Genomic DNA, 21,424 nt, shown 5'->3' with positions numbered 1-21,424 from the left:
TTTCAAAGTTGGCATATTCTGCAAATATGAAACGGTCATTAAGAGTTGATCTGTTCCTATACACTGAAACACAATGGTCCTAAAGAGTAAGCTAGCTTCATTTAACAAGTTCCATTTTATCAGAGGTTTGATATAAACCTGTGGAGGAGTTCGGTCATATAGTCAGACATGAAAATAATTAAGTAGTTATAAGAAAGATGTAAGAAAGCATAAGTTTGGCCATTCATATTCCCCAATAGTAAAGGGAAAGTCCTTCAAAAGCAGGGTAAAATTACTGCATCTGGGCACAAATGGGTATCTATCAAATACAGCCCAAAGACATTAAACTATAACACAGATGTATATTCAGAAAATTTTCCTTTTCCTTGTCTACACATGCCTGTTCTTTGTTCTTCACTGAGGAGCAATGATTCACAAAGAGCATTAACAAAATTATCTCTAGAAGAAGAGAGTCTGTGCAGGTTTAATGTATGTTCCCTAAATGGTACAAGTAGATATGAGAGGGGAATTTCACAAGGTTCTAGTGAGATTCTAGGAAGAAGCTGTGGTTAAGGTTTGTTCCGAGTCTGGAAAAACACAATGGCAACAGAGATTGGAAATGTAACCTCCAGCTTATAGTTAATGGGATTTACATGAGATCTAAATCTTTGAAATGAGCCTACAGACTGAAAGCCAGTCATCATTTATAGCCAACTCATACATCCCTCTGCTTTTAGATGGAGAATCAAAGAGAGTCAAATACATTTATTCTAAAGAAATGTTAAATACATTTCTGAAAGTGGAGCAGGTAAAAACTATGTTAATATTCCCTAAATAATTACTGAAAGAATAGCACTTTGCTAACAGAAATATTCTGTCCCATGATGGGATAACGTAAAAACACCCAGTGTAACTCAGAGGGAAAGTACTTGCATGTACATGCAATACAACACATCAAAATGTTTTAACTGTACAAAACCCTGTGGGTTTTAGGAAGATAAAATGTACAAGTGACCATCCGTCAGAATATTTCTTTTTTTTCCTTGTTATAGAAACACAAATCTTCAAATACTGACATTTAACAACCTAACTAGAGGCAAAATAAGTAGGAAATAATAAATAAAATCAATCATCATTAAACTACAGAAATGCATAATTTGCATATAGATATTACAAAGAATTCTAATCTTCACATACTGTAAATAAGAGTAACCTGAAAACTGAATATGCTCTTTAAAATCTAAAGTAACAGCAAGTTGTTATCATTTATGTTTACAACATTAGGAGATAATTTGGCTCCTAAAAGGAGATAGTTGGGACATTAAACTGTAAGCCGAAGTAGCTCAGCTGGGAGAGCGTTAGACTGAAGATCTAAAGGTCCCTGGTTCAATCCCGGGCTTCAGCAGAACATTTTATAGAACAAATCTTTCCAGAAGCAGCAGTAAAGCAAGAGGTGATTCAATCCGACCCTTTGTTTGGCTTCACTCAGGGTAGATATCATGCCCGACCAGTCTGGCGGTCTTCTATGATAGAGCGATTATGCATCAGTTGCCCAGGGAAGCCCAACAGATGTTGTCATCTTCCTGGACTTCTTTAACACCTCTGACAATGCTCCCACAGCATTTTCTTATCTTTAGTTGGAGAGATTTGGATTTGAAGGGTTGACTGATCAATGGATGATAACTTAGCTGACGGCTGCAGCCAGAGTTGCGGTTAGTGGCTTAATATCCAGGTAGGGAGGCCAGTGATGAGTGGCATCTCCTTCAGGGACCTGTCTTGGGTGGCCAGCATTGTGAGGGATGTGACTGTCCTCCTCTATTTTGCCCTTGTGAGGCCTTGTCTGGAGTACTGCATTCAGCTCTGGAGCTCACAACAAAAGACAGGCATGGAGCTTTTATGATGGATCCAGAGGAGGGCTTCAAAGATGATCAAGAGGGACTGAAGCACCTCTCGCATAAAGACAGGCTGAGGGAGCTGAGCTTCTGTTCAGTCTGGAGAAGAAAAGGCTACAGAGAGACCTCACTGCGACCTTTCAGTACTTTAAAGGGGTTTATAAAGAAGATGGAGTGCCTTTTTTTTTTTTTTTTGCATGGTCAGACAGTGATAGGATCAGTGATAACAGATTTAGACTAAAAGAGGTTAGATGTTTGGTGGAATGTTTTTACTGAGAACGTGGCGAGGCACTGAAACATGCTGTCCAGAAATGCTACGGATGGAGCATCCCTAGAAGCTGGATGGGGCACTGAGCAGCCTGGTCTAGTGGGCGGCAACCTCATCCAAGGCAGGGGAATTGGATGATATTTAAGGCCTCTTCCAACCCAAGCCATTCCCTTAACCATATTGGGATATTTTTCTATTTGCTTGGCATCTTTGGGACACTTATTTACTTTGGATATTTCACTGGCAAATTTAATCAGTTTGTAACATCCATATACATAACATATGTGTGCAGACAAAATTAACGTACCCTTTTTTGTTAAATACTTCATACTGTCTGAAATTACAGCACTTTTATCTTGTGAGTCCAAAAAGGAGAAAGTAGAGAAGTCTTGTACATCAAATGGAACTGAAAAATGTAAAATACGACTTGTTAGACTTAAAAAAGGAAAATAATAATAAACAATTACGCTGAGAAAAGTAGTTACCAGATGTAGATCTGAAATGTAGGTATCTTCTTTCTGATCCAAGAATACTGGGGTTTATATGAGAAACGACATTGTTCTGATCCATAAGAAAATCTATTGCATTTATATGATCATTTAACAAACCCTGTGTTAAAAGGGGAAAAAAACCAAACAAACAGAAATCAGTACTCTGACAGTTTGAGGACAAACAAAGAAGACCACACATTTATTATCATCATTCAGCAGAGTTTAAAGCATCTATAAAAGTTATGGGCAGCTTCCAGTCAATAACGTATCACACAGGGAGTAATTCAAAATATCAGATGCACATTTTCCAAAGAACAACTGCAACATGCTCTCAGTTTCTGGTTGAAAAATTCCACGTGACTTGAATAAGCTCAGTTGTTCCTTATATCTATATAATCTAAACACACTGTTTCAAAATAATGACCGTAAATTTATATCACAACGTAATTTCAGCTTTCATATTGTTAATTCTAAACCATCTCATTGTACAAAAAAACCGCAGTCTACAAGCATGACTTAAATTGCCAAATAACTCATCTTGCATTCATTCAGAAGTTTTAAACATACCATGAACACTGCCCTCTGGAAGAACCCACTGGCATCAATAATTCTCTGAAGAATAACAGCCTCTAACTCTGCAGCATTCATCTCTTCTCTGTTGAAGGGCACACCATTAAACAGAGCTTGAGGTAATGGACCCAGACCGGTCTTTTTATAAAAGGTTGCTCCTGCCTGAATATATCAGAAATATCACAGGATTAAATGGACTGTGGCTGACCGCAGCAAGAAAAAAAAGCCAGTATTAAGAGACAGCAAACTCAAATCTCTCGGAACTGTTTGTTGTCACAGATTTTCATGAGTAGCATGGACAACATGGGAACTGTTTGGAAACAAACAGGACATGCTGCACTTATCTCCAAAACAGAATGACAAAATATTTGCTTGACCTCTATATGGATTTAAAAATGTCTGCTTTTATCATCTTGCTGAGCAATATTATTTCATTTTGCTTAGTATTCTTAGCCAGTAACTTCTAAGAAAAAGCTTACGTTGATCCACCTCAAACTACGGTTGTATCAAGGCCCTTCTCCAAAGGAGGCATCCCAAAAATCCTCCAAAGGTTTTCACATTTAGAAGCCAAGCTTATTTGAAAGGCAAGTGCTCCCAAACTCAGTGAGAAAAATACAAATAAAAGCAGTACCAAAGTAATCCCCCCCCCCCCCCTGGGCTGTTATGGATGGCCACAAACTCTTATGCAGTATCTGTGTCAATCTTCCTGGTATCCCACTGTCCCCTCTCAGAATTTCACTGCAGTCTCATAGTCCCTGCTGTAGAGGGGGCTCAGTCCCTTTTTCTTCCTTTAATACTCAGTGTGGGAAACTAACCATAGCTAACCATAGTCAGGTCCTTCTAGGGCAGATGCATCCTAGTGAGGAATGACCTGAACAACGCAAATGACACCTTTTTTCTGTGGCTGCATAGATGTACCTTTTTTGAAGGGACATAACAGATGTTATTTAAGAAAAATTAAAAGCAAATGAATAAAGTGGATGATGTGTCAGAAACACATACGGTATATTACAGACTGCACAGTTGAAGATACATGAAGGAAAACAGTACCTACATATATTTTAGCAGAAAACCATCAACATAATAAACTATAGATAAAACATATTTTCTGTAGCCTTTAAATGAAAATACATAGCTGTCCTTCCCAAAGTAAACTAACCTGAAATCACAACTAAAGGAACCAACGATTTGTGAAGAAGATGGGCTTCATTCAGCTCCTCACACAGTACAGACAGGTAAACAGTTCATTGAGAGTACAGAATACAGAAACCCTTTCAGCATTTCCTCTGAAACTGATGGGTGACTGAAGAAAACTTTAACTCAAAGCTACCATATGTACTTGCTTTAATATTTAGTAACCTTCCAGCTTAGCAAATGTAGTGACTCAACTGTGTACTGCAGTGTGTCTTACCATTCAGCTCTCAACATACCTTCCTCCCTTCATCATATTCAGAATGAACACCTAATATACTCTGAACATCAGCATGGGGGTATTCTCTTCTAAGAATATTTTTCACATGATTCACTGTTAGAACACCTCCATCTTTCACTTCATGGTACATCTGTAAAAATTAGAACAAAAAAAACAACAAAAAACAAACAAACCCTGTAATAATAAAAATCCATAAAAGAAAATAAAATAAATCTCATGTTTTTATAGTGCTGTAGTAATTTTTACATTGGTATAGTATTATAGCGCTTTAGATGCTGTACTGCAATCTTCACATTCCTTTAGTAATTACCACCGTCGCACACACGCATGTTTTTTCACTGTTCTGATTAAGCTACTTTTACATCCTTAGTTTAAATTTGAAGAGGCAAAGAAAGTGCACTTATGTGAGCTAAATGTAAAATGTTATTTCCCTCCACCGATGAGAGAATGAATCTAAATTCTTAATCTAGTCTACACAACCACCATTGGTTACCTGAATCTATATGGGATGAATTCAAGCCTTAATACATAATCAGTATTTTTTCCCTACACTGACATTTTGTCCTTACCTTACTATCTTATTTCATAGCATGAGATTTCTTTACTTTACAAACACACAAAATAAACCTGAATGAGGAAATAATTCTTATTTCTTTTCAAATGAGATCAGTACAATCCATTTATCTTTACAGCTTAGTATCTCTGAGGCTTTATTTTACTGATTATTATTTTTGTCAACCTGTATTTATCATCTTCTCCTTTTTATATTATGAAATTATGTGAAATAGAGACTGGAAATATGAAATAGAAAAAAATCTATGTCCTTTTCAAACAACAACAAAAAAACACTATGAAGTAATATTTTAGATGTGGTCATGGATAGCAGTCCTCACTGCGTTTCAGATCCTAACAATCGCAGGTACTTCTAGGTACTTCAATTCTTTTTATCTTTAGCTTTCTGAGTTTGTTTAAGACATTAGAATCACAGAAAGGCTTGGATTGGAAGGGACCTCAAGGATGATCATGTTCCAAACCTCCCTGCTACAGCAGATCGAGCAGTAGGTCAGATTGTCCAGGGCCCCATCCAACCTGTCCTTGTTCTTAAACACCTCCAGATATGGGGCACCCACAACCCCTATGGGCGACCTGTTCCAGCACCTCACTGCTCTCTCAGTAAAAAACTTCCCCTGACATCTAACTTAAATGTCCCTTCCTTTCCTTTTAAAATTTAAAACCATTCCCCCTTGTCCTATTGCAATCTACTCGTGTAAAATGTTGATTTCTCTCCTGTTTATAAACTCCCTTTAACATTAGTTCCTAGGCACTGAACAGAAGAAAACTAAGTGTAGAAAACAAATATATAGTATATTAATAGCACATTCTGTTTTCATTTTGCTTGAAGAGTCTTCACATAGTCTGTTCACTTTATTACCCTATAGTCACCTCCTTTCTCTCTGAAATTGTATTCTCTACATCAATCTAAATCTTCTCAAACAGAAAACTGCATTTGTTTGTTAAACTGCAAGTCTGCAGTATTTCCATGGTTTTGACACTCAAAAGCAGCCTAAGCATGACCAAGGATGACTCATCTTACTCTGCTGCAGTTTCAACACCATGGAATAACAAAGGTTCTCCAAAGCATATAAAACCGCCAGAGCCAGTTTACAATGCATCTTCAAGAGATGCAGAACAGAGGCAGGTACATGACATTACCAAGAATAATACAAGATCATCTACCCACAGTGCCATTTCCAAACTGTTCTATTTCTTCATATATGTAAGATATTTATCTATTTCTTTATATTCTCCAAAGCAGCTCAAATGACATGAATGTTAGTTTCCAGAGAAGGAAAATATTCTTTTTTCAAGTAATTATGGGGCAAGGTAACGCTATACACTTTTTAATAATTCGTTTCCACATGAAGTAAATGCAAATGTATCATGTTGACATAAGGCAGCAAAATCCTAACTGCGCAGACAAGTAACCAATTAAAAAAAATAGATTTCTTGTGAAATAAACTAACATTAATTATGCAGGTGGTGGCTTGAAAGGTGTCAGATTCCTCTGCAACATAATTAAAAGTTCGCCAAAGAGCTACTCCAGCATCTTCATTTCCATCAATTTCTTCTTCTGTATTTAAAATGAAAACAAATCCAATTCTATAAAGAAACAAAAGGATCGCACATTTTAAGAAAACATCAATATTATACACATTCTAGAACATGAACTTGAGGGGGAAACAGAAAAGTTTATGCATTGAAGGTTGCTAAACAGTCAGAAACTGTATCTAGGTCTGAAATCTTTGACCTCCAAATGTTTGAAAGACTGTGAAGATATTCAGGCAAAATACCCAGTTGATCTTTTCTTATGTAGACAGCTCCTCTTGCAGACAGACTGGTATAAACTTCTCTTCTGTCTGACCCTGTTTGGCTGCTCTTGTGCTCTTTTTGTTCCAGGAAAGGCAAATCATGTTCAGTGACACGTTCTCCTCAGGGACTGAAGTAGTGACAGGGATGTACAGATAACATCTGCTGTGACTACTTTGTTTTTGGTCACCAAATAATGATAAAGAAATGCAGAAAAAAAGATCAGAACTAGTAAAAGTTTAAAGGGAACTCAAAAGTTTAGACCCTGCGATTCACTGGGGAAACAAAAGCTGTTTCATGGGAAGATTTTAAACACTTAACATAGGGTTCATCTTGCTGAACCTTGGACCTAGTTTGGGCACCCTCTCACAACCAAAGAAAACAGATGCTTCAAAGAACAATTTGCTTTCTCATAAAGCAGGCATCAGAACAGCTGGAAAGCATCTCCTTCCTCAGGGTGATTCCTTGTTCAGAGTTGGAGGACTAATTTCTTCTGAGGTCAATCTCACTTCGGTCTTTAGATGTTTTTAAAACAACAAAATTACATAAAGCAAACACAATTCAAAGAACTAAGACAAACAAACATTCTCAAATTGTGTTTTTACCAGTTATCTGCCTTCTTACAGGATATTCATTTTGCTCAGAATGCAATTTCAAATGGGCATCCACCAGTAGGAGTGCTTGAGAGCATAACTTTTTAACAAGTGTTTGCAGTACATCTGTCACACAGTCAGGTATGTAACCTCTTTTAACTTATTACCTTAAGAATTTGTAATACTTCACAGACTTAAGGAGAGCAGCATAAAAATAATGGCTTATGAGAATGTTGTGGCATTGGACTTCATTGGAATTCATGCCTTTGCCTAGTAGAACAGAAGATGAATAAAGGAAAGCAGCTTCCTTTTAATCCTTTCCTTCAATACATTCAGGTTTTGCTTACCGAAGTGGTACATTATGGTGATAGAATAATTCCACCAGTTTCATATAATCGCCTGTATCTTCTTGGACAGGATCAACAAAAAGTACCTAGTAAGAGAAAAGATATTACAGACCAATGTTTTTTCTTTATGCTAATTTCAGAGCTGTGCACTCCAACCATAAGTTGTAAGAAAACATTAAGAGCAAGAAAGAAGAAAACTTCAGAATTCATGAACTTGGAAGAAATACCAAGTCACTGTTTTATTTAATTATACTTAATTGAAAGGATTACACTTACTTGAAAGTAATAATTTCTATTGCTACTTGCATCTAACTCTCTTCAGTCATGAAAACCAAACTAAAACAAGTAAACAGAATATGCTGACATAAGACTTTAAGTTAAAAAAGGAAGAAATTCTTCTCCCCTGCCTCACACAGACTTGTATTCACTGTTTCACTTGTTGAAGCTTGAGCTATAAAATAATCTTTTAGGCACATATCGAATCTAAAACTGAGATTTGTCTGCATGGATGGATTACACTTATGCATATTTAATCACCACACTGGTACGTTATTTACCTGTATTTTGCATTCAAGTCTGATTTGCTTAGAGCAGCTAAAATGCAGTAAATGAATTTTAAAAAAATACTGGAACACTCCCTTCCCCTGAGATTAAAGTGAAATGATATGTTGTAGATTTCTGTGCTACAGCTGTTACATACAACTATACCAATAAGTAACTTTGAATACATATGCAATATACATTATACACAGCTTGTGCTTCATTACGAATGGATTTTGAATCATATTGTTTGTATTTTGGTTTTCTTTTAATGCACCAGCCTCCATAAAAATTCATTTTATATTTATATTAAGTCTGCAATAGCTGCTTCCTTAACTAAGTCATACAGAATTAGGCAAAGAGAGGAAAAAGTAGGATACAGACCTCTATCATTAGTATGCCTTTGAACCTAATCTTTCCACACCTGAGCTCACCATCTCTAAAACAGACAATTCAGCACTATCTTTACTCAGTAGTGTTCTGTGAAGAAAATAAATTGATAATTGGGAATTATCTGTATGTAGCAAGGCAAAATTCCTGATATAACAATGCCCAAGTCAAACACTGGAGAGTGTAAAAGGAAGAAAACTATTAATTTTATTCAGAGGGGGAAAAAAAATGAAATACTGAAATTTGGTTCCATTAGTGAGTAGAAACACTGTGCAAAAAATCAACCACTCCAAACTTACCAGATTATATAAATTGCGTCTAATCTGTGGTATAACTCCAGGAAATGTGGGTTTTAGCAGTTCCTGATAGCTTGCAGGCCATGTAACGTAGCTGCGGTCCTTTTCTATGTTATTAATCCACTAAAACATAAAAGCCAACAATTTAAAAAACACACATTATCTAATGGAGAAAATATGGATGAATAAATCAAGCTGCACTGAAATACACAGAAAATCCAGAAAAAGTAGAATCACTCATCCTCTTGTTTTAATTAGCAACAGAAAATAGCTTGTAAAACTATCTCTAACTGGCAAACAAAAGAGAGATACAGAATATTTTAGTGACTTTCCATTTGCATGTAAACTAAGAACTCTGATAAACATTGAGAAGTTGGGACACTGGACAACTGCGAGCAACTCTGCATTCTCCACAGTTCACTTCTTCTATTTGTAAAGTACACTTTGCATTCTTCCATAATACAAAGATGATACATAGCAAGATCAATTGCCTCAAAGCCAAATTCTACTGTGATTTGCAGGTACTCTTCAATGCAGTCTTCCTTTCTTTTAAACATCCTTCATTTTCCAATGTTAACAAGGCATAAACAAGAGAAAATTAATCCTGAAATACACTGAAGAGATTCCACCCTCAAAAATGCGTTTTTATGCACAGAATTTTAAAAGAAAACCCCCAAACCCAAGACTTTTCATAGATAGGGTTGACAAATATATGTAGTATTTGAATTAATAAAACTTTAAATACTCACCATTATTGAAGAGTGACGAATATCTAGAGCATAGTTGTTATCTGACGGATGTATTTGCAATCTCATAAATTTACTCAGGGTTTCCTCTTGAATTCCGAGTTCATGAAGGCCATGCATTACTTTCCCTTCCGCTTTAAGAGTCTCTAAGATACTTTTTCAGGAGAACAAAATGCATAATGACTATAAAGAAATCTTTTTAAAGCATAAAAAGGAAAAATATTTCATAAAAACTGTAAAAAGATTTTTTAAGACAAAAACTGTATCAGATCATAATAACACAATGCACTGGAAAAAAATTACCGGGCACAGACTCACTAACATCCCTGAAATAATCCAGCTTAATGTAATGCTTTATTTTTTTTCCTGAATCTTGAAATGAAGATGAGACAGCACATAAATTTGTTTATTCAGAAGCGTTCTTCCCCCATCTTTGCATGATATATGTTGAATTCCTTCCATTTCCAAATTAATTGTATATGGGAAGACATGGAATTATATGTAAGTTACAGAATACACATTCCTAGAAAAAATAATGCTTTCAATTCCTTTCATAGTGTTTGTATATAAAGCAAAACTCTCTTCTGGAATACTTCCTGGCTCTGAAAGAGCAACAGATTAGATTATTTATCACCATGAGCACAACTCCAGTATTCTTTGTAATTCTGGGACCTTCAAAGTAAACATACCCTCTTACCTAAATGGATCATGAAAATCCAAGTCAATATGAAGGCCGTTTAGAAATAAACGTGCTTCACCAGGTTGGATTCCAAGTGTTTCATGAAGGTGCTTAAAAATGAAAAGTACTGCTGATTATTTAGGTATATGTAAACAATAACACAGGGATACAGACATGTACAAGTAACAAGACTACATACGTGTATGTAACAAGATTACTGTAAGTAATCCTACAAAACAGACACATCAAATCTCTTCAGCACAGTAACTTCTTTTATCTGAATGTTATTAGTAAAAATACTGAAAGCATACCTCTACACTTCCAGTCCTTCAGGAAATACTAATGAATATGCCCCCAATGACAACCTACAGTGCTCCTACTTGTACACATTCTCAGTGTCTACTGACAAAAAGTGTCATATATACAAAATATACACAAATATAAAAATATGGCTCAAATTTATTTGAAAAATTACCCCAAGAATATTCTTCCTAAAATCCATTAACTTCCAAATGGAGACCCTTTACGTGGCCTTCAGTCCTCTACTAGAAACCAGCTTTCTCAAAATCGTCCAGTAGTCAAAAAATGGGCTGTAGAAACTCGAGGGAAGATAATAGACTAGAAGCATACAATCTCATTTCTCAAAGGTACCTTGAAAAAGAACACAGATGAGAAACGGACAGCATATCCTTGCTTTCCAAAGAAGAAAAAACTCCGCAATAATTAAACAAACAAATGAAGAGGGAAGTTTTTAGTATGGATTGCCTTTTAATTTTTTTTTTCTTCCCAGAAAGCAGTGAGGCACCACGCTGCTCAAACCAACAACAGTGGCCACACCAAGTAACAGGAGCAACGACAGCAGTTTATTTCAACTCACACCACAAGGAGGGAAAGGGCTGTTGTAAGTGGGGAAAAAAAGAATCTTCCCCCATCTAGCTTTCACTTATTGAATAAAACAACCAAAAAAATGAACTAANGAGAAATGGAAAGGGCTGTTGTAAGTGGGGAAAAAAAGAATCTTCCCCCATCTAGCTTTCAGTTATTGAATAAAACAACCAAAAAAATGAACTAACAAGAAAAACACACTTAGACCAAGCAGCTCATGCTGTGTATATTATTTCACTTATAAGACTGTCTCTGTAGTTAGCAAATCTAATTCTGACCATGTTTTTAATACCAGAGTTGTGCCATGAAGCCCTGTAAATACAGAAAATTCCCCATTAATACCACTTAATTCAAGAGTAATTTTTGATTCAATAGACAGCAAACATAAGGAGGATTCCAGTCAGGGTGAGAGGTCTGGAGCACATACCTTATGAGGAGCTGCTGAGGGAACTGGGATTGTTTAGTCTGGATATGAGAAGGATCAGGGGAGACCTTATTGCTCTCTACAGCTGAAGGGAGGTTGTGGTGAGCTGGGGATTGGCCTCTTCTCCCAGGTAGCAGCAACACGATGAGAAGGAACAGCCCTAAACTGCACCAAAGGAGGTCAGGTTGCACATTTGGAAACAATTTGTCTTTGAAAGAGTGGTTAGGCACTGGAATGGGCTTCCCAGGGAGGCGGTTGATGTGTTCAAGCAATGTTTAGATGTCGTACTAAGTAACATGGTTACGTGAGGAAATCTTGGTGGTAGGTGGACAGTTGGACTAAATAACTGTGGGGGTCTTTTCCTATCCTGATGATTCTATGATTAACAGAGATATCAATAAGACCACAACTGGCTGATTTAGGTCATGCAAACATTAACCTAATAAAATGAATGCAAGAACAAAGAAGTATCAGCCACTAGATGTTGAAATGGGACTCTGAAAGGTTTTCATACCCTTCAGTATCACTGCAGGAGAACTGAGCTGAATCAGAGCTGAGACATGTTACATAATTTTGATACTAGGCACTTGAATGTCCAGTTCATAAATCTGCCTTAGCAAACACTGATGGATGGAATATTTAGGCATCCAGGACTAGAAGTTAATGCCAATAATATCCATATACTATTTTCTTGCTAAAGTGTCAGCAAATTATTGCACCGGAAGTTTTGTTTAATTGGATCTACTTTTTTATTTATATATAATATATATGTCAGTTCTTTGTCTATTTCTTAGTTAGATATTAACTAATTACATCTAAATCATCATATGCCTTTCAACTTTTAATACCTTTATTTTCTCCCATTACATTTACTATTCAACTTTCATTATCTTGAGAGGGAATCATTCAGTTACTCACAGCAGGAGATCATATCTCTCCTGCTGCTAGATGGATGTACTACAGTTCAAGAATGCACATACCAATTTATTGTGCAGTGTTCAGGAAGTTTCCCTACTTTTATTCAACATATTTTAGTTTTTAGCTGTGTAAAGACCTGCAGTCTCAAGTAGGATGTAATATGAAACATAAACTTAAGTGCCTAAGACTCTGCTACAGTTAATGTATTCAAATTCAGTCTATGGAATCATAAAAGTGATTCACATAGCCAACTACAAAGATTTCCAATGTCATTTGAGACACTACAAGGTCTCAAGATGAAGCTTTCAGTCTGGAAAGTACAGGTCATGGAGAAAGGTCCCCATATCGTGATCACCGGACCTGTGTGGCTACCTCAGATGCCCTGTGGCATCTCAAATGACATCAGAAATCCAAGTGTAGGCAACTCAGTCACACCCACAAAACAACCACTGAGTGAGCTGAATTGTTTTCCATGTGCACTGACTACACCATCAGTGTTATGATTTTAGATATTGATACAGATGTGTCTTAGTTTAGTAATCTACTTTCCAAATAAAATCTTAGTTGCTTGCCTAGTCCTCATATTTAGTAGTAATATCCATTTTAATTCCTGATATATGCTTAATTTTTCTGCATTTTTGGGGTAGAGAAGTAGTTCTTGCTTAAGAAGTTGTTGAGAAAACACTGAAATGCATCATCTATCCAAGAATCAAAAAAGCACCTTGGGCACAAGAAAGGTGAAGGGCCCAAGTAGGTGAAAAAGTCGCAAAAGAGGAAGCTACAAAAGTTCCAGATTGCCTTAAGTAAGAAATGAACTCCATCACTGTACTGGCTGGTGAGTGTTAACATCATACAAAAACACACGCTCTGACCAACAAAAGTCACAGCCTGAAAATCAGCAGAATGTTCCCTACTCAGAACTTAACTGGCACATAACGAGAGATCAGACTGTTCAAAACTAGTTACAAGGTTTGTTCACCACTCTCCCTCTTTGACAGGAAACAGGCACTTGTAGAAATGTCTGCTACTTGAGTACACAAGGCTTAACAACTGTTGTCAAGTCAATAGCAATGTCAACTAAAAACTGGGTAATAAACACTAAAGAAAGATTAAGTACATGGATATGCCATCCAGTCAAGGATGACGTTTGGTTTGGTGGCCTGGTGATACAAAAACAACCAGGTCTTTACAAGATTCTTTAAAAACAAAACGATGACAACCTGTCAGTTCATGAGACCAAATCTAAAAGCATGATGGCTATTGCCCAATAATGAATTTGAAACAACACATCCAAACTCCATACTGAGACAGAAAAACCAAGTAGCACCTTAGCATTGACCTCAGATCAGTCAAAACACATAAATGACTCTTTGTGTGCTACAACAAACAAAAGATGCAGCACAGCAAGGATGAAAATAAATCCACCATTTATTACAGATGATGTTCAATATACCCTACAGAAGAGCTGTATACATGAGTCCAGGAACGTGGAAAGCTCAGAACTGGCATGCCCTGACTGTAACAAAAATGGCATACCTAGATTCAAGACCAAGTGCTAGAGAAGATTAACATCATAGCATACAATGAAAGACTGAACACAGAACTCCATAAAACATTGTTTATTCTTGCCTAATTCTGCTAAGCAAAAAGGGGGAAAGGCAAAAGTACCAAGAGCAGCAGAAAGAAAAATAAAAATGAATTGAGAATTTCAATATTATTTATGTAGTAAATTATGGTAACTTTTCTGCTCTGAAAGAAACCATGTGAAATTTGCTGCACTCATACAAATGTCCAAACGCAGCAATGCAATAGTAACTCAAATGGGTACTAGAAGAAATAAAAGCAAACCTTCTGATTTTCTTCTATTTCATTTCTCATTTGCTTGTCGACAGGCACTCTGGTCAATGATCTGTAAAAATAAAATACCAGCAACACTCAAACATTTTATTTTTAGAACTACATTCATGCAAAATTATTTTAATATCATATTTAATGTACTGAATTGAAAAATGCTATAATTGAGACAGAATGTCTCAATGCACAGTCTTATGCTTTATTTTCAAAACAAATATGTTCTCCTGTGTTACTCTAGTTAACCTAAGTTTCAAATTTATGCTGTTTTGTTGAGGTAATATTATTAGTTCTTTTTATACAACTCTCAGTCTTTCCTCTTACCTATCCGGAAATCTGTATGTATGCTATAAAAAAGTAAGTTGTCGGATCATCTAAAATATTACCTAAATAAATGTCGTATTTGTATATTTTATGTTAACAACTCTTCGCTAATCAATGTTAGAGCACAGGTGGCCAAGGACATGATCTGATGCTTTGCCCTTTCTTTTGCAAAAACATACGCAAGGAACGACTTCCTTAAAATTAGCTGAGAGATTAGAAAAGAGATTTATTGATTAAGAACATGTTGAGTATTTGCAAGCCGTTGAAAATTTAGTTTTCTTAGCCATTCCACTTCTAAGAGATAATCCCCTTTTTTATCTTATTTACCTTTCGATATTGTTTTACTTTCATCTGCCACAATGTACAAGTTTATCACTATTAGGGTAGGGTGAAGCATACCCAGAGTAGAATTAATCTCACCAGATTACAAGAAGCCCCAAGCCATATTAACCTAAATGTGAATCCCCTAATAAGAGCTAAAATAACTACTCTGTTGACTACATATTCTCCCCCTGACCCCCCACACACTAAAATTGTATGTAACTGTATGGTTTAGACAATCTGGATGGGGCTTAAAGAAAAATTGAAGTTATTCTAAATCTGAAGGGTAACCAAACAGAATTAAGAACTAAGTCAACTTCAATACTCACTGTAATAGAACAATTATTTTAATAATACAAACCCTTAATTCCACTCTCTCCAAAAACCAAAAATAAATCTTGTTAAAAAATTCTGTATATTCTTTACAGTATATCAGAAATAACACTTAAGATCAGTGTTTACTTCAAACAAAAAATCAAGTGATCAAAGAGACTTGTTAAGAGCAAACAGTGTGATTTCCAAGTTTTGTTTGCAAGTATTACGGAACTCATCACAGCTTAGCCTTCTCTATTTAAGTTCCTTTTCCCCTGACCCCCTGTAAATATTCTGGTACATTCTTTTTGTTACCACGAATCCCTTCTGGAACATGAGATGAAAAAGCAGTAGAGGGTCAAGAAGGAACTGTATTTATACAAGCCCATAGTTATCTTAAAATTGGCCAAAATAGGAAAGGTGTAACTCAAACTGTGCTATCAAAGACAGTGCTACAGAACAGTCAGAACTCATCAGATAAATCAGTATTAGTAGTCAGTGGAGGGTGAGATTAATGACTCCTTGCTTGTGATTATTGCTTATGAATATAGGAAGAAACCTATGAGTACTTAAATTCCTGTTACCGTATTCTTGAATAACAGATATTTTTGGGACATAAATAACAAATCAAAGCTGTAAACTATCTTATAAAATCTTATCAAAACATCAACATGAGATGTATCAATTATTAGACTGCTCACATACGATGATATTTTGTAAAATCAGCAGACACAGAAATGCAGGTTATAAAATAGAAAGTGGAAGAAACTTCCAAGGGACGGCAGATTAATTTTTATGGCCTAGAGAATCCTTCAATTTTTAAGGAACGTATAATATTGAACTTTTATTTTCATAACTATAGTTCTAAAATTTTTATACACCATTTTCAAGCCAAAATTAGCATAATGAAAGAATGGCCAATTTCATACCTAATCTATGTGGAAAGTAAAATAATTTTTGGGCACTCTTTTTAGATAGTACCCCTCTGATTTAAGATTGTCAACAGAGACCTACTAACTTTTAAAATTGTTTAAATATTTGTAAAATTTCAAATTAAAGAAAACAGTAAATTATACAGGGCAGGAACTGCAACTCCCCCTTTAGTAGGTTTAAGTCTTACACCTTTCCCCAGAAAAACAGAAATAAAATGGCTAAAGAGTAGGTAAATTGTTCTGCGGTGCCACAAACAGACAATGGGAGTTGGAGGGGGATATAACAGTTTATGGCTTTTGAAATCAGTGACCTGAATGCCATCTAGACCACTTCAAACTGTCTTCTCTCCAGTACTTCAAAGAATAGAACTGACCTTGAAGTTCAACATTATGTACATTTCCACTTCTTTGTAACGAAAAGCTGCATTTTCTAGTTGCTAATCTAAGTGTGAACTCTTACCTTACCATTTTGCAATCATTATGTTTCAGGCATTTAGAAACTTATTTTACTTCCATTACAGTGTAGATTTTTGCTAACGGAAAATCAGAGATGACATTGAAACATTACACGATAGTTAAACAAGAGCCATAAAATGTGAAAGCACGCTGAGTTAAAAACCATATTTAGCATCATCTTTAATTCAGTCCTACAAGCGAACAGTGCTGATACAATTATGTGAAGAACTTATTAAATGTAGAGAAAAACATTTCTCATTTGCAGTACAACTGTCTTGCAGGAAGGGCAATCTTTAATATTAGTACAGAGGAAATTGTTATCAATCTATTTACCTTTATCTTCTGTTGACTAATCTGTAATTGAAGACAAATCTCTAACATACAGAAGCCAGGATCATATCTAATTAATAATGTTGTACTTAGTGTGGGTTGAGCTATGAAATGAACAGAATTTTGCCTACTCTTAGTGCAAGCAAATCTGCTATTAATTAAACAGAATTTGCACCTGTGAAAATGTAATTCCAGTAAAAGCCAGGACTAGGCCTTCAACCACGAGTGCATGAAGGATTAGGATGCCTACAGGATATGTCATGCAGTAGATGGAAAACATTTAAGAGACCAATCATGAACTCTCCCAGGAGTTATTATCTACTCAATGAAACTGTCTAGAATGCATCTAGTAAGCTGTAAAACATGAATACCTGACTGCAGAATGTGGGTATAAATTGGAATTACTGTTATTAAATTCAAAAACAAACATAAAAACAGTATTTGAAAAACAAGCTGAAGTATCATACCTGGCTCTTATTGGGAAGTTCTGAGCTATGTCTTTCATCACCTTTAAGGCATCATAAGCAGGGGCAGACATAATTCGAGCAGCTGCTTGAAAGCTAAGATCTGGGAAAAAGATCACTGGTAATATCAATACTGTCTACAATTAGAAAACCTTCCCATAGACACACTTTCTTTTTTCTGATGTTTCAATTAGACTTTTTACAAGATAAAGTTAAAAATACAGGCATTTAAGAAGCTGAAAGAACCAAAATCAGGGCTTCCCAAACGACTTCTGTTTGGGCATCTTGAGCAAAGTATAAATGCAATTTCCAAGTTTTACAAAAACATACTGAAATAAGACAGCAGACAACCCATGGTATTACATCAGTACTATAAATGTGTCATGTTCAAATGTATATATGGATCAACCCACTGCAGCTAAGAGAAAGATTTTTATAACTCCGGGGCTTCACAGGGAACTGATACAGTAAGTCTAAGAAGTAAGAATTGATTCTGATTGCATTCTAAATTAGTCTGATATAAGCTACACCTGAGTGGGATGAGAAGGTGAGTTTGAGAGATGGACACTTAACTAGAAATTTCTTAATTTTATAACAGTATCTCCAATAACAAGATCACTGTTTTCAAAAGCATTCCAGATCGCTTTCAACAGCCACATTAGCTGTGACCAAGTGGAGCAATACCGAGTTGTTATTGCTACTACAGGTAGTGATGCCTCATCTGCTGCGCACTGGGGATGTGTACTTGAAACCTTGCATAATCCTTCAACATTACTAATCTTTTCCGTCTAATGTTGAACACCTTAGAGCACAACTACTCAGATCCCCTTGAGGAAAGCAGGTATGTCTTTATACTTTCTTGGTTTTCTCTTGTCAGGCACTTGTTTTGTCACTCAGCACAGATGAGAGAGCAGTGTAGGGCACCTTGGGGAAAAGATGAATCGGAGCTTAAATTAGATCTCAAAGTATGCTTTGAAAGCTAATGAAGCACTAGAGATCAAGAGGGTGCTCACACAGATAAAAGAATGAGTTATTAAAGGGAATATCACACTGATACTCTGTGCATCATTTTTCACTATGAATAGCCAATCTAATTACTCATCTAAAACACATGGATCTTAAATCAGATTCTTGAATGGTGTTTAGGGTCGCTTCTTAATGGAAGCTTGCCTGACAGCTGAGGAGTTTTGGTTGAATTTGGTTAAATTCTTACTGGGAGGCTTAATCAAAGAAACCAGAGAGTAGCTGAGCCACTTACACAGCTAGTATCATTAGCTACTGAGAATGAACTAGAGATAACAATCACGTCAAGATGAAAAACATCAATGCATTATACAAAGAAAGAGATGAAGACCTCAACTGAAAAGGTCCTGAGTGTCCTCATCACAAGTCAGTACCAATTTTTCTGGCACTGAGCAAACAGCTTCCCAGCTTGAATAATTTCACTACCTGTATGAGCTGGCTGGCTGGAATGCAGCACTGAGTAAACAGCATTTCTGTTTATACAGAATCACCATAGAAAAGACAACCACTAAACAGAGACCTCATACTTGGTTTTAAAGGTAGACACTAAAGAGATCAAAGCTGAAAGTAAATTTAATATTTGAGATAACACATCCGGCAGAAAACTGCAATTTCATTTCTGCGTTTAAAATCAATACATCTAGTTATGGTTCTCCATCACATAAAATGAATTCAATATTCCTCCAATTTCTAGCACATAATGCTAGCATAAGAAGTAATATGCTCTTTTAAAATACCTGACGTAGTACTGTTTTTAATGAAACTATATGCTTCTTTTCAAAAATTTTTATTAGAATACTGGCACATAAACATAACAAAGGAAAATGGACAGCATTGCACTAATATAGAAAACTGCTACATACCTTGTAATTCCCAAACCTTTAATGGTTCCGTGCTGTTTGTAGTTTCAATTAGATGTTTCTTAAACTCTTTCAGATTATTTTTCAGGTCAGGATGCAATTGTCTATACCAAAACATTTTAATATGAAGATAAAATTAATCATATCCATCAGCGTCTTATCCATCTACTGCAGGAAACTGTACAGTTAACTACATAACACATGGCTAATGGTATATTAACTCTAAAATCAACCAGAACTGTGCAGTAACACACAGCTTGTTATATTACCCATGAAACACATATGCAAGCTAGTGGCTGTAGAGAATGAGAATGCCAGGAAAGAGAATGTCTTTAATAAATTAACATCACTGCCAAAATCAAGCACACAAGTCACTAGTCAGACCTGAAGACAAGCACAGTTGCCCAAAAGCCTGGCTATCTGGTGAATGCAGATAAATCCAGCTGGTGATTGGTCATGAGTGGTGATCCACAGGATTAGTCTTGGGGTCTTTTCTGTTCAGTAACTTTACTGATGATCCGGATGAGTGCACCCTCAGTAAGTTTGCAGATGACACTACTTTGGGAAGAAGTGTCAATCTGCCTGGTGGTAGGAAGGCCCTACAGAGGGATCTGGACAGGTTGGATAGATGGGCTGAGACCAATGGGATGAAGTTCAACAAGACCAAGTGCCAGGTCCTGTACTTTGGCCACAACCCCAGACAATGCTACAGGCTTGGGGCAGAGTGGCTGGAAGACCGTGCAGAAGAAACGGACTGAGGGGTATTGATCACTACTTGCCTAAACATGAGCCAGCACTGTGCCCAGGAGGCCAAGAAGGTCAGTGACATCCTGGCTTGTATCTGAAATAGTGTTACCAGCAGGAGCAGGGAGGTCATCCATCCTGCTGTACTCAGCACTGGTGAGGACAAACCTCAAGTACTGTATTGAGTTTTGGGCCCCTCACTACAAGAAAGACACTGAGGTCCTGGAATGTGTCTAGAGAAGGGCAACGAAGCTGTGAGGGGTCTGGAGTACAAGTCTTATGAGGATTGGCTGAGGGAGATGGGATTTAGTCTGGAGAAGAGGAGGCTCAGGGGTGACCTTACTGCTCTCTACAATTTCATAAGAGAGGTTGTTGTGAGTTGGGGATTGGCCTCTTCACTCATGTAACTATCCTTTGGACTAGAGGGAATGACCTCAAGTCACACCAGGAGAGATTCAAGTTGGACATTAGGAAAAACTTCTCCAAAAGAGTGATGAGGCTCTGGAATGGGCTTCCCAGGGAGGTGGTGGAGTCACCAGTCCTGGAGGGGTTCAAGAAACATCTAGATGTTGTACTGAGTGACACGGTTTAGCAGGGAAATATTGGTGATTCGTGGATAGTTGGACTGGATGATCTTGAAGGTCTTTTTCAGCCTTGGTCATTCTATGATTCTATCATCTTTTTTCTAAAACACAGTTGGGCAAAGAAGCTTTGAAAGCAAAACTTCAGTCTGTGATAAGACATTCTCCAATGGCAAACAATCTCCTTTAAATTTCTCAAGGCTTTTCTATGAGATTATAGAACAAGAAGCAAAAAGTTGCTAAAAACAGAAGTTACAACATCCTAGAAAGACAACTGTTTCACAGCTAAGAAAAGAATAAGCTTTGGCATAGCTATAACTAAAGGACAATCTAAAGATTCTTATCACATCTCTTTCATCTCCAGTATAAAAAGGGAAAAATTAAGATTCTAGAAACACTGGTTTCTGAG

The 21,424-nt window shown here is 36.5% G+C and overlaps 1 protein-coding gene and 1 non-coding gene across 4 annotated transcripts in view; one reads left to right on the top strand and one right to left on the bottom strand.

Moving 5' to 3' along the window:
• The window catches only part of UGGT2 (UDP-glucose glycoprotein glucosyltransferase 2), a 66,307-nt gene that overhangs the window by 28,177 nt on the left and 16,706 nt on the right, over positions 1-21,424 (bottom strand). For all 3 annotated transcript variants that reach the window (XM_032442037.1, XM_015851550.2, XM_015851551.2), the window contains exons 8-19: positions 19,694-19,794; positions 17,811-17,910; positions 14,666-14,726; positions 10,609-10,700; positions 9,915-10,065; positions 9,169-9,288; positions 7,940-8,025; positions 6,657-6,792; positions 4,631-4,762; positions 3,198-3,362; positions 2,625-2,748; positions 2,447-2,545 (exon numbers count right to left, since the gene is read on the bottom strand). In XM_032442037.1, coding sequence (XP_032297928.1) covers positions 2,447-2,545; positions 2,625-2,748; positions 3,198-3,362; positions 4,631-4,762; positions 6,657-6,792; positions 7,940-8,025; positions 9,169-9,288; positions 9,915-10,065; positions 10,609-10,700; positions 14,666-14,726; positions 17,811-17,910; positions 19,694-19,794 — 1,367 coding nt within the window. The remainder of the gene's footprint in view (positions 1-2,446; positions 2,546-2,624; positions 2,749-3,197; positions 3,363-4,630; positions 4,763-6,656; positions 6,793-7,939; positions 8,026-9,168; positions 9,289-9,914; positions 10,066-10,608; positions 10,701-14,665; positions 14,727-17,810; positions 17,911-19,693; positions 19,795-21,424) is intronic.
• Positions 1,312-1,384, top strand: TRNAF-GAA. The gene has a single exon. It is a non-coding gene; the product is annotated as a tRNA-Phe (tRNA).

Source organism: Coturnix japonica, chromosome 1 (genome assembly GCF_001577835.2).
Source record: "Coturnix japonica isolate 7356 chromosome 1, Coturnix japonica 2.1, whole genome shotgun sequence".
Lineage (NCBI taxonomy): Eukaryota > Metazoa > Chordata > Aves > Galliformes > Phasianidae > Coturnix > Coturnix japonica.
The sequence above is the reverse complement of the archived record's forward strand: the minus strand, read 5'-3'. Positions and strand labels throughout refer to the sequence as shown.